At 43.2% G+C, this 12,760-nt stretch overlaps 1 protein-coding gene across 1 annotated transcript in view; it reads left to right on the forward strand.

Moving 5' to 3' along the window:
• The first annotated feature begins 5,076 nt into the window (after positions 1-5,076).
• The window catches only part of LOC124622580 (putative beta-carotene-binding protein), a 101,694-nt gene continuing 94,010 nt past the window's right edge, over positions 5,077-12,760 (forward strand). The window contains exon 1 of the mRNA XM_047148328.1: positions 5,077-5,143. Within this exon, the coding sequence (XP_047004284.1) occupies positions 5,083-5,143 (61 nt within the window). The 5' untranslated portion in view covers positions 5,077-5,082. The remainder of the gene's footprint in view (positions 5,144-12,760) is intronic.

The following is a 12,760-nucleotide window of genomic DNA, read 5'->3' on the forward strand; positions in this document are numbered from 1 at the left end:
AAATCCAGGGACGTCAGATCCGTAGAACGCACGGGCCATGGTATGGTGCTACGACGACCAATCCACCTGTCATAAAATGTGCTATTCAATACCGCTTCAACAGCACGCGAGCTATGTGCCAGACATCTATCATGTTGGAAGTACATCGCCATTCTGTCATGCAGTGAAACACCTTGTAGTAACATCGATAGAACATTACGTAATAAATCAGCATACATTGCACCATTTAGATTGCCATCGATAAAATGGGGACCAATTATCCTTCCTCCCATAATGCCGCACCCTACATTAACCCACCAAGGTCGCTGATGTTCCACTTGTCGCAGTCATCGTGGATTTTCCGTTGCTCAATAGTGCATATTATGCCGGTTTACGTTACCGCTGTTGGTGAATGATGCTTCGTCACTAAATAGAACGGGTGCAAAGAATCTGTCACCGTCCCGTAATTTCTCTTATGCCCAGTGGCAGAACTGTACACGACTTTCAAAGTCGTCGACATGCAATTCCTGGTGCATAGAAATATGGTACGGGTGCAATCGATGTTGATGTAGCATTCATTCTCAACACCGACGTTATGGGATTCCCGATTCTCACGGAATTTGTTTGCTACTGTTGTGAGGATTAGCCGCGACAGCAGCTAAAACACCTACTTGGGCATCATCATTTGTTGCAGGTCGTGGTTGACGTTTCACATGTGGCTGAACACTTCCTGTTTCCTTAAATAACATAATTATCCCGCGAACGGCCCGGACACTTGGATGATTTCGTCCAGGATACCGAGCAGCATACATAGCACACGCCCGTTGAGCATCTTGATCACAATAGCCATACATCAACACGATATCGACCTTTTCCGCAACTGGTAAACGGTCCATTTTAACACGGGTATGTATCACGAAGCAAATACCGTCCGCACTGGCGGAATGTTACGTGGTATCATTTATTTATACGTTTGTGACTGTTACATCGCCATCTATCACAAAGCGTAAAAAGTTGTCCAACTAAAACATTCATATTTCTTTATGTACTACACGAATATGTAAAAAAATGGGAGTTCCTACTAAAAAAAAAAAAAAGACGCAGTTGATATCCGTTTGACCTATGGTAGCGCCATCTAGCGGGCCAGTCATAGCGCCATCTAGCTTCCCCCTTCAACCTAGAGGAGTTTCGTTCTTTGTAGTTTTTTCGTTTGATGGTTAATTCGTCAGATATTTGGCCCGGTCACTATCAATGGACCACTTAAAGTGGCAAGCGAGGTACTTTTTCCGTCAAGACACGAACGAAGTAGAAACGCACACCACAAATTCAGGGAAAAATGACGCAGCTCAATCGATTTCACGATAAAAAATTTTCTTCTCCAATGCGTTGCAACATTGAAACCCCCAGCTACAGGGACTACCATTTAAGCAGTGCGTGGTTAAAATTTCCTATCTGTTTGAGAACGGGGGACAAAAACACTACATAGATTATAGAGTTACGGTCTGGAATGTTTGCGTAACACTTTTACACAGTGGTAAAAAAAACCTGGAATAAACTTACTTTATTTTGTAATAGCCTAGACCAATTTATGCAAGAAACAAGTGAAATAAAAATTATTTCTACACTACCTCCAGTCAGTTCTTTTTAAACTTGTTTGCATTTACCAGAGGTCGTAAACTTACAGAGGGTTATAGGTGGTGTGACATATTGCTGCGCCTTATGTTATTCGGATCTGCCGACTCATATAAGAACTAAAATTATTTTTGACAAATGTCAAATAAACAATAGCCACAGTGGCATACAGTTCTTTAACTGTATCACATTCTTACAGTGTTATGAAAACGGATATTTGAGTTGCTGCGAATGCATTATAAGTGAAGGTTATGCCTTGAAAGTTCAGCTTTTCTTCCTTGATATGTCACTGCTTATTAATATGTGAAATGTGTTATTTATCATCAGAACTGTCAATCATGTTTCGTGTTCTTTTCCCCTTAATTGGGTCCGCAGCTCGTGGTCTAGTGGCCAACCTTGCTACCTCTGGATAATGGGTCACGTGTTCGATTCCCGGCCGGGCTGGGGATGTTCTCTGCCTGGAGACTGGGTGCTTGTGTTGTCCTCATCATTTCATCATCATCATCATCATCATCATCATCGTTGTGCAAGTGGATAGATTGGACTGTGAAAAAATTGGGACTTTGTACGGGCGGTGATGACCGCGCAATTGAGCGCCCCATAAACAAAACATCATCATCATTTCCCCTTAATTGGATTTGTTACTTCACTCTCGGTATAGTACTATAGAATTGTTGATATTACCGTCATTATAGACATTTGATTGTACTGTTGTAAAGTTGTTGTTTAAGAGACCTTAGTTACGTGTAATTTAGATAAATCACAATGACTTAACAAGAACCTGGCATACACCGCTTGTAACTACAGAAAAACATGAAGCGTTATATGATATTTATCTGTTAGATATTCTTGATTAAGACGTCATTTCGTTACGTCTACGTGATGCCAAAACAATCTGCTCGAGTTGAGTCAATCAGAACCGAGCGAGGTGGCGAAGTGGTTAGCACAGTGGATTCGCATTGGGGAGGACGACAGTTCAAACCCGCACCCGCCATCCAGATTTAGATTTTCTGTAATTTCCCTAAATCACTTCAGGCAAATGGCGGGATGGTTCCTTGGAAAGGGCACAGCCTATTTGTTTCCCTATCCTTGACACAATTCGAGCTTGTGCACCGTCTCATGTACATGTACATGTACATAGATACTCTGCAAATCATATTTAAGTGCCTGGCAGAGGGTTCATCGAACCACCTTCACAATTCTCTATTATTCCAATCTCGTATAGCGCCCGGAAAGAATGAACACCTGTATCTTTCCATACGAGCTCTAATTTCACTTATTTTGTCGTGGTGATCGTTCCTCCCTGTGTAGGTCGGTGTCAACAAAATATTTTCGCATTCGGAGGAGAAAGTTGGTGATTGGAATTTCGTGAGAAGATTCCGTCGAAACGAAAAACGCCTTTCTTTAACGATTTCCAGCCCAAATCCTGTATCATTTCTGTGACACTCTCTCCCATATTTCGCGATAATACAGAACGTGCTGCCTTTCTTTGAACTTTTTCAATGTACTCCGTCAGTCCTATCTGGTAAGGATCCCACACCGCGCAGTAGTATTCTAAAAGAGGACGGACAAGCATAGCGTAGGCAGTCTCCTTAGTAGATCTGTTACATTTTCCAAGTGTCCTGCCAATAAAACGCAGTGTTTGGTTCGCCTTCCCCACAACATTTTCTATGCGTTGCTTCCAATTTAGGTTGTTCGTAATTGTAATACTTAGGTATTTAGTTGAATTTACGGCCTTTAGATTAGACTGATTTATCGTGTAACCGAAGTTTAACGAGTTCCTTTTAGGACTCATGTGGATGACCTCACACTTTTCGTTAATCAGGGTCAACTGACACTTTTCGCACTATTCAGATATTTTTTCTAATTCGTTTTGTAGTTTGTTTTGATCTTCTGATGACTTTATTAGTCGATAAACGACAGCGTCATCTGCAAACAACCGAAGACGGCTACTTGGATTGTATCCAAAATCGTTTATATAGATAAGGAACAGCAAATGGCCTATAACACTACCTTGGGGAACGCCAGAAATCGCTTCTGTTTCACTCGATGACTTTCCGTCAGTTACTACGAACTGTGACCTCTTTGACAGGAAGTCACAAATCCAGTCACATAACTGAGACGATATTCCATAAGTGCGCAATTTCAATACGAGCCGCTTGTGTAGTACAGTGTCAAAAACCTTCCGGAAATCCAGAAATACGGAATCGATCTGAAATCTCTTGTCAGTAGCACTCTACACTTCATGTGAATAAAAAGCTAGGTGTGATTCACAGGAACGATGTTTTCTAAACCCATGTTGACTGTGTGTCAATAGACAGTTTTCTTCGAGGTAATTCATAATGTTCGAACTCAATATGTGTTCTAAAATCCTGCTACAAATCGACGTTAGCGATATGGGCCTGTAATTTAGTGGATTACGCATACTACCTTTCTTGAATATTGGTGTGACCTGTGCAACTTTCCAGTCTTTGGGTACGGATCTTTCGTCGAGCGAACGGTTGTATATGATTGTTAAGTATGGAGCTAATGCATCAGCATACTCCGAAAGGAACCTAACTGGTATACAGTCTGGACCAGAAGACTTGCTTTTATTGCTGGCTGGAGTGGCCACACGGTTCTAGGCCTTACAGTCTGGAACCGAGCGACCGCTCCGGTCGCAGGTTCGAATCCTGCCTCGGGCATGGATGTGTGTGATGTGCTTAGGTTAGTTAGGTTTAAGTAGTTCTAAGTTCTAGGGGACTGATGGCCTCAGCAGTTAAGTGCTATAGTGCTCAGAGCCATTTGAACCATGTTTTTTGAGCTTGCTTTTATTAAGTGATTTGAGTTGCTTCACTACTCCGAGGATATTTACTTCTACGTTACTCATGTTGGCAGCTGTTCTTGATTCGAATTCTGGATTATTTACTTCGTCTTCTTTTGTGAAGACATTTCGGAAGACTGTGTTTAGTAACTCTGCTTTGGCAACACTGTCTTCGATAGTATCTCCATTGCAATCGCTCAGAGAAGGCATTGTTTGTTTATTGCCGCTAAGATACTTCACATGCGACCAGAATCTCTTTGGATTTTCTGCCAGGTTTCGAGACAACGTTTCGTTGTGGAAACTGTTATAGACATCTCGCATTGAAGTCGCGATGTTAAACCAAATCTTCCTTCCTTTAGAACTACTATGTATGGCTACTCAGAGAAGAATGCAATAGATACTATTCATCAGCGTGCGTGGACGACGTTGTAAGTAACTGGCCCAGTAACTGATATTGTCGTACAGATAGTTTGACTGATGTTGAACGTATGTTACACATTTTCCTTATAATTACGTAAGTTCGCATGTTACCTGCAAACAGCTGTAGCCGCCGTCGAGTGGTTGTCGCCGCCGGAGTGGGGACGCGTAATGACCTCGCGACGCCGCGTATTCGCTGCAACATATAAGTGCGACCGTACCTGATGTCTGCACTCCACGTTCTGCAAGACATGCGCCACCAACTGGTCCCCTTTTTCCTGCTCGTCGCCGGGATGGCGGTCGCTGAGTTAGGTAAGCTGCTGCACTCTCTCAGCAAACTACCCCACGCTGCGGGTATCGGCTTCATGCCTTAACGAGCTTGTGGTGATCCCAGACGTTTTCTTAGCACGAAATGAATATATGAACACATGTGTTGATTCTGTATTGACCGGACTTCTCATCTGATTCTGTATTCTACAGTTAGAAGGCCTGTCTGCAGTCCTCCCCAGTTTCTATACACAAGACACTACTAGTGTCTTTAATTTTGCTATACTGAAGTTGTTGCAGTCCCGCATTACTGCAGTTTTTGAACTGAACTAGGGCTTTATTTTCGATCAACTCGTCATTATAAAAACGTACTCAGAAAATGTGACAACGGCTGCTGAAAAAATGTTGTGCAAAGTGAAAATCGTAACACGATAGGACGTCGGAATTATTTTTACCTTCCTGGGGAACCCTTAAAAACAATGCTACAGATATTAATTGTAAGTGTACAACTTAGTTTGCAAGTAACAATGTGATACTACCGTATTTACTATTGAAGTGTAAAAGAGTTCTATAGTGCGAATCACAATTGTTGAAATAAAAATTAAGATGTCAATGAATTATTAAATATGGTTGACGTTTCAAGATTCTATAACAACTGAAAATGAAATTTACGCTTGAAATAGGCTAAGCTCTCATAAACTGCACAATTTGTAGCATTTTTATGGTTACTGGAACACTGATAATGTGCGGCCCATTTTCTCAGACACATATGCCGAAAGTCAGTCACTAAATTTACTACACCTTCAAAGATATAACATAGCAGGTCTAGAGATGCAACGTGGTACTATTTACAAACAGGTGTTCTTATTACAAATTGCACCACTACAAATAAAATACTTTTTTCTTCACGCTTACTTCCACATCTTGGGTATAGAACCGTACACAACATCTGAGGCACTTAATCATTCCTCCTGGTCAACGGCGTACATGTTGTAGAACAGCTTGAAGATCTATTGCCTCATTTGATTCTACCAGTTATAGTTTCGTTCGACTTATTTCTGTTCTTCTAATATTTTTTATGAAGCCTCTTTTCCCTAACAGCAAAGGAAGTTAATCTACTTCTAAGTCTTTTTTATGGAGTTGGGACAGGTGTTGTGTGAGCCTAATGAAACTTTCCTACTACTTTTTTATTTTGTGGGTATCTGATTCAGGAGTGTATCTTTTCCATTAGGTTACCTTGATGTCGCTGGGAGTTCTTGAATTGCCGTCCATTCATTTCTTCATACTCATATCTAGCTTCTGATTTTGGATTGGTTTGTCGTCGCCAAGAAGTCTGTTCAACCGCCAGATTCCAGTTTTTACGTCACTGGAAGCATTTTGGCACCAGGTGGTCAGCAAGTAACGGTTCCGAAGACGGTAGCGAATGCGTGGGAATACTAACGTTTGTACTGATTTGTAACATAGTTTTTACAATGGGGAGAATACGATATGCCGCAAAATCGACGGTAACTACAAAATGACACAGTTGTCACTCTTTACCTTCCAAAGAGTCCGGTAAGGTACGAAATAGTACATTACGGGACATTCAGTTTACCATTTTCTTGTAACGTACAGATGTTTATTGAATAATGTTGTTTACCTTTCATAACAAAATATTACAAGTAAGTACTGGTAGATCTGGTGTTTTGCAAAGAGACGTTGTATATCTACCCAAGAAGGTCAAGTTTCGTTCATCCATATTAGTGAATTTGGAGTGTAGGAAACCTATACGGAATGTAATATCTATATTATTTAAGGTACGAAATAAGCCATCACAGCTGTAGCTTAAGAGAAAACAACACAGACATGATAAAAAGTCGTCAAAAGCAACACAACAATACTGCTTCCCAACTCAGAGGAAACGAGCTCCACAATTGTTGCTAAATTTGAACCTCAAACGGCAAGAATCATCAACATATCCGCTTTTGAAGGGAAATAACCACATTTACAAAATTATTCGTGCATTAGAAAGCCGAGTATAGCGTAAGAATCGGCGAATGAATGGACTCCATAAAAATTGTTCAAGTGTTGAGGAGAGTGCCTATCGTAGTAAAACAGCTAACAACAGAAATATAGATTTTACATGCATGAAAAAAAAAAATGTTTATATTCTCTTGCTTCCAGCGGAATAAGCTGCCAACATACGCATTTTCCAAAGTATTTCTCCGTGAATGAGTTTTAGCTTACGTCATTGATACTCGAAAGTATTTCCCCGTGAATGAGTTGGAGCTTACGTCATTGAATCAGCGTGGTACGGATGATTTTACGAGTGTTCCATGGAAATCCATGTCTCTTGGAAATTTACTAACTATTTCGTTAATTAAGTAGAAAGTAATTAAAAACGAACGTTATCATTTCAACACATGTGACTGTCTGCCTCTTCACTACTTGGAGCGTTAGTGTCGCTCCATCCGTCAAGCGGTAAAAACTTTCGTAGCAGAGAGTATTGTGGCAGCGTTTATTAGACTGTGTTATAACACTGAAGTATACCACCGTCTAATAAATGCAACCACGACACTCTTCACTGCGAAAGTAATTACCGTTTGGCAGTTGGAGCGACACTAACATTCCAAGCAGTGAAGAGGCAGACAGTCACATGTGTCGAAAAGACGGTTCTAGGCGCTTCAGTCTGGAACCACGCGACCGCTAGGGTCGCAGGTTCGAATCCTGCCTCGGGCATGGATGTGTGTGATGCCCTTAGGTTAATTCGGTTTAAGTAATTCGAAGTTCTAGGAGACTGATGACCACAGATGTTAGGTCCCATAGCGCTCAAAGCCATTTGAACCATTGAGCCTTAAAGCTTTTTTAGGCCTCAACTTAAACCTAACTAACCTAAGGACATCACAACCATCCATGCTCGAGGCAGGATTCGAACCTGCGACCGTAGCGCCTAGAACCGCTCGGCCACCCCGGCCGACAAGTTCTAAGGAAAAGAGATTGAAACGAAACCTGGAGTGCAGTCCTTCTTATAATTGATCGAGTCTAAAATAATTCTCAGCCTCTGTAGGATCTCAAGTGGATATTGCTATATCCGCGGACTGCGGAAAGAAGAATTTCCAAGTCACTTGTAAGGACATTATTAGCTCTATTCCAGGATGCATTGAGGGCTATTTCCAGTTACGTGTTGTGCGAAAGAAATTTGGTCCGTGCACACCGTGACCTCTTGTGGCGGAGACGAAGAGCCTGGTGGCCAGCGATGAGAGTGCGTGTACAGGAAAACAAGCAAAGCTGGTCCGTACTCGGTCCTGGGCCGGCTTCACAAGTCTTTTCAGCGGGTGGCCGGAATTTTAATCGCTTCGCCTTGATATATTATGTATCTACTCTATCTTCGATTTAAGAATTTAACACTGGACATACTCATCTCGATAAGGTCCGTCTCTAATGACCTCGATGTTGACAAGACGTTAAACCCTAATCTTCCTTTCGAGAATTCAGTCCTTCACGCGAGTCTCATAGCAATCCGTTGTGTAGGAAATGGCCTTTTTATTGGTGTCCGAGCAACGGTGTGACGTTCAGGTACGTGTAGCGCGTACAGTGTTTTATAGACCTGTCGCGCAATGAGGAGCCCTCGCCTGATTTGAAGCGGTGTCTCACTAGGCTCAACGAACAGGTTCAGTACGAAGATATTCCTAAAGGCTATGGTGGACAGCCATACTCCTTCATGGTGCATCACTTCCAACATTTTTAAATAAGAGGACCTTGCCGTCCCATAAAGCGCGCACCCACACTGAAGCAAAGATCGCACGAACGCCCTGTAAAACCAGAGGAGTGAAGTTCGGTCGGCTCTCTATGAAATTTGACCAATGTATTTTAGAGTCCTTCCAAAGGCCTCTTCTCAAGTTCCAAAATATGGCAACCATTTCAGATTAGAATCGAATGTGAGACCTAGCAACTTCACTGTGTCTCTAAAATTAAGAAAGGGCCTCTCATGCCCAGCACAGAAGGGTCTAAACTGGAACATGACCGGTTAAGAAGAATGCATACAGACTTCTCCGTGGAGAAATTAAAACCACTCTTCTCCGCCCATAGCTCCAACCATTTAATAGTCTGTTGCATCTGATGAGTTTTCGCGGCAAGGCGTAAGGAGGGACAAATGACAGAGAAGTCGTCAACAAACAAACGTGGTTGTATAACACATTTTACTAATGACGTTGTAATGTCTCTTGCAGCGGTCTCTCCGCGATATTTTCAGAAATTTTATAAATTATATAACTCAGTACATATCTCGAAATATCTCTTCTTATCTTACCGATTATAAATGCAAAGTAGTTTCAAGCCCAATTATTCCTTGGAGCGTCCATTTACTCCATGGAATAGCTTCTCTGCTATCTGTGTTTTCTCTCATGAAAAGAATGAAGGAATTCTTGCCGATTAGTCGTGAAAGAAGGAGGATGTATATGTATGTATTGTTGAGCTAGTCGCCATCTTGATGAGATTCTGTATGAGAAGGAATTTAATACATGAACTAAACTAAAGTAAAAAAATAAAATATTAAAACGTGACTGTATTACTGGCAGTGGCAAAGACACTAACACTTAAAACTCTGCCTTGACGGACACTGTTTTCGCCTGAAAGACAGCAGAATGGCAAAATAGCGTGGTGAGAGTAAGAGGAGCACAAAGTTAGGAAGAAATTCTCGAAATTCTCATCCATGAAGCTGCCCGAAAATAATATCCCTCCATGTAGTATTATAGCTGAACCGTGGATTTACTTTCAAAATCTTTTCTTAAAGAATTTACTTTATTTACTAGCGATTCATCAAGAACATTTAATGACACAAAGTGAGAGTGGAAGTAGTTGCCAGTGGGTAACTGATGAAAACAAATTTCTTTCAACAAATGGAAATTTTATTCCTAAAAACCCTTTCTTTAAAAAAAATTACAGATTTAAAAATTATAATCAGAAAGCACCCTCTAAATATTAAGTAACAATTTATTCAGAGGCAAAATAACAATTTTTTTTTTTTACTGTGTGAGCTTTCGGGCTGAGAACCTTGCCGCTCCCTTTCTATACGGCCGTAGTCACGACCGCTCGCAACAACCTATGAAAGACTGCACTGGTGCAAATCTGCAACACACCCGATTACTTTTGACTAAAAATTTTAACAACTCACACAAACACATAAACTATGCACCCGTAGGAGGGATGGAAATGGTACAAAACACTCACATTAAAAAAATTACTTGCCACCGAAAGTGCAACTTGTTTTTAAAAGAAAACTCTTACGGTGGAGGGGTGGCAACTTTATATACTAAATTGACCATTTAAATAAAAACCCATGAAATGCAGTCTTACATAGAATGTACAAACATGCTCTACATTACACATATATCGCCTCTCAAGATTATAGGCAAGATAAAAACATATTTCAGGAATTAGGCCTTTACATCTTAAGCAATAAATTCTTTAACACTGAGTCCGACAAACATGACAGAGGCAACTATTAACGTATGGCAGACTGACAGAAGAATTACTGAACAACCCGAACCTCAGATTGCTCTAAACCGCTCCAACTCCTCAAGGGAAAAACGGACCACCCACTTCATAAATAACCACCTTCCCGTGAATTGGCAAACGGAGAAGAATGGTGGGACGACCCCAAAACAAAGCGGCTGGTGACCTCACCATGAAAACAAGTAGAATTTAACAAGTAAATGAAACAACATATCTCCAATCACTCAACTTCTAATAAACTGCGATTTTTGGCGAAGACCTGGCGCAGCACCCCCAACGCTCTCCCGAACCGTCCGCTGCCAGCCGCTTCAACGGACGCAGGAAGGCGCGCCGATCTCCCCGTCTGACGGCGTCGCAGCTCGCACCGGCCAGACCGATGTCGTGGGTAGACTCCTGTTGCTCTCGTGTCGACCGCGAAGCCGCTACCCCTTTCTATACGGCTATACGGCGCGGCCCACAGGACTCACGTGGGGACCTCACATGCGCCGACACTCAAGGCGGATAAGTCATCTTGTGTCTCATTGCGCGACCGACCAACCGACCGATACAACCGCCAATGACCGTTGCCCGCGCAACTCGAGCAGACTGGCGGCCTAACGCGCAGACTCAGATGCAGGAACTCAGCCCCGACCGGGCGACCACTAGCTGAGTTCTGTTACTGGTGGAGCGGCAAGACTCTCATTTTCTGGCTTTAAAGTTTGATCCAAACGACAGACATACTAGCACTCTGACGACAGACAGACACTAACTGCCGCACAAATACGAACGAGAGACGGACCAGCAACTGGTGACGCGAGACTGACCCAGCCTCACTCCCTGACTGACCACCTGCCACTGGCGAGCTTACAGCGCCCCTTAAATGCACGTGAACAGGCAACCTTTCCCCTTTTCCGCCAGAGGGAGACACCAAAGCTGCGATTGTCACGCGGCGCCACCGCCGGAAACGGAGGGCGACTGCTTCACACTATGCGCTGCTGCGCGCTCTTCAAAACAGCAAATTTTACCACGGCTCAATAGCCTTGTCAATGTCAAAATATACTCAGGAGGTGATGCTGTTGCAGGAAATCCTGTTGTATGACCGCTGTAGTCGACTCAGGTTAGCAAATGTGAAGAGATACCTTCTGATCCGCCGGCCGAGGTGGCCGAGCGGTTCTAGGCGCTACAGTCTGGAACCGCGCGACCGCTGCGGTCGCAGGTTCGAATCCTGTTTGCGGTGCCGTAACATGCTGTAATGAACCGCATCGGAATCTGGTGACCTGTCACGAGCTGCACATAGTTCAGGATCCATCTCCTGTATCGAGAAGGGGCAGTTGTATTCTTCACCAGTGATGGAGCTGAAGTCCCAAATGGCCTCTCAGTAGCTACTCTCTAGCTGGATGTTGCGCAAGTGTTGCAAAATAGGCAACCAGGGTCTACGAAATGTATCACGGGTTGGGCGACAGACCCCATTAGAAATTGGAAATTTGTGGTAAGTACCAATGGGACCAAACTGCTAAGATCGTCGGTCTCTAGGCTTACACACTACTTAATCTAACTTGAACTAACTTACACTAAGGACAGCATACACACCCATGCGAGAGGTAGGACTCGAACCTTCGAAGGGGGTGGGGGGCGGGCGGTGGGGGGGGGGGGGGGGGGTTGGGGGACCACGCGGCACGCGAACCGTAGCAAGGCCCCCAAGACCGTGCGGCCACAGACTCCCATTTTCCCATAACAACAGCAAAGCGGCACATCCCTCTTCTCCCAGAAGTCAACCAGGTGGTTTGCCCAACAATTTCTGGTGGAACGGTTTATAGTGGTCAAAAGCAGTTACTACAGCAGTTACTATGGGTTGTTCTCCCTAATAATTTGGCGACATTTTGCCTCCACGACCCGAATGATCAGTAGGTTCTTCGCATTTGGTCGACACTTGACCCTATTCAGAACCACCAACATGGTCCTGATTGCAGAGCGGCATTCGCTGATCCACCAATGGGAAGGCTGCCTTTTTAGCTGTTCTGAATACTTCAGAATGGAACCCTGAGTCACGTGATGGTCAAGTTTGCTGTGTGACCCATGCAATCATCGACACTGTTATAGTGATTAAACGACGCAAGTTTGCCGTATAGCGTCCTCTCGGCCCTACTGAGCACTCAGCCTAGCAGTCTTTCGGGGACTACTCTGTCTATG

This window comes from Schistocerca americana, chromosome 7 (genome assembly GCF_021461395.2).
Source record: "Schistocerca americana isolate TAMUIC-IGC-003095 chromosome 7, iqSchAmer2.1, whole genome shotgun sequence".
Lineage (NCBI taxonomy): Eukaryota > Metazoa > Arthropoda > Insecta > Orthoptera > Acrididae > Schistocerca > Schistocerca americana.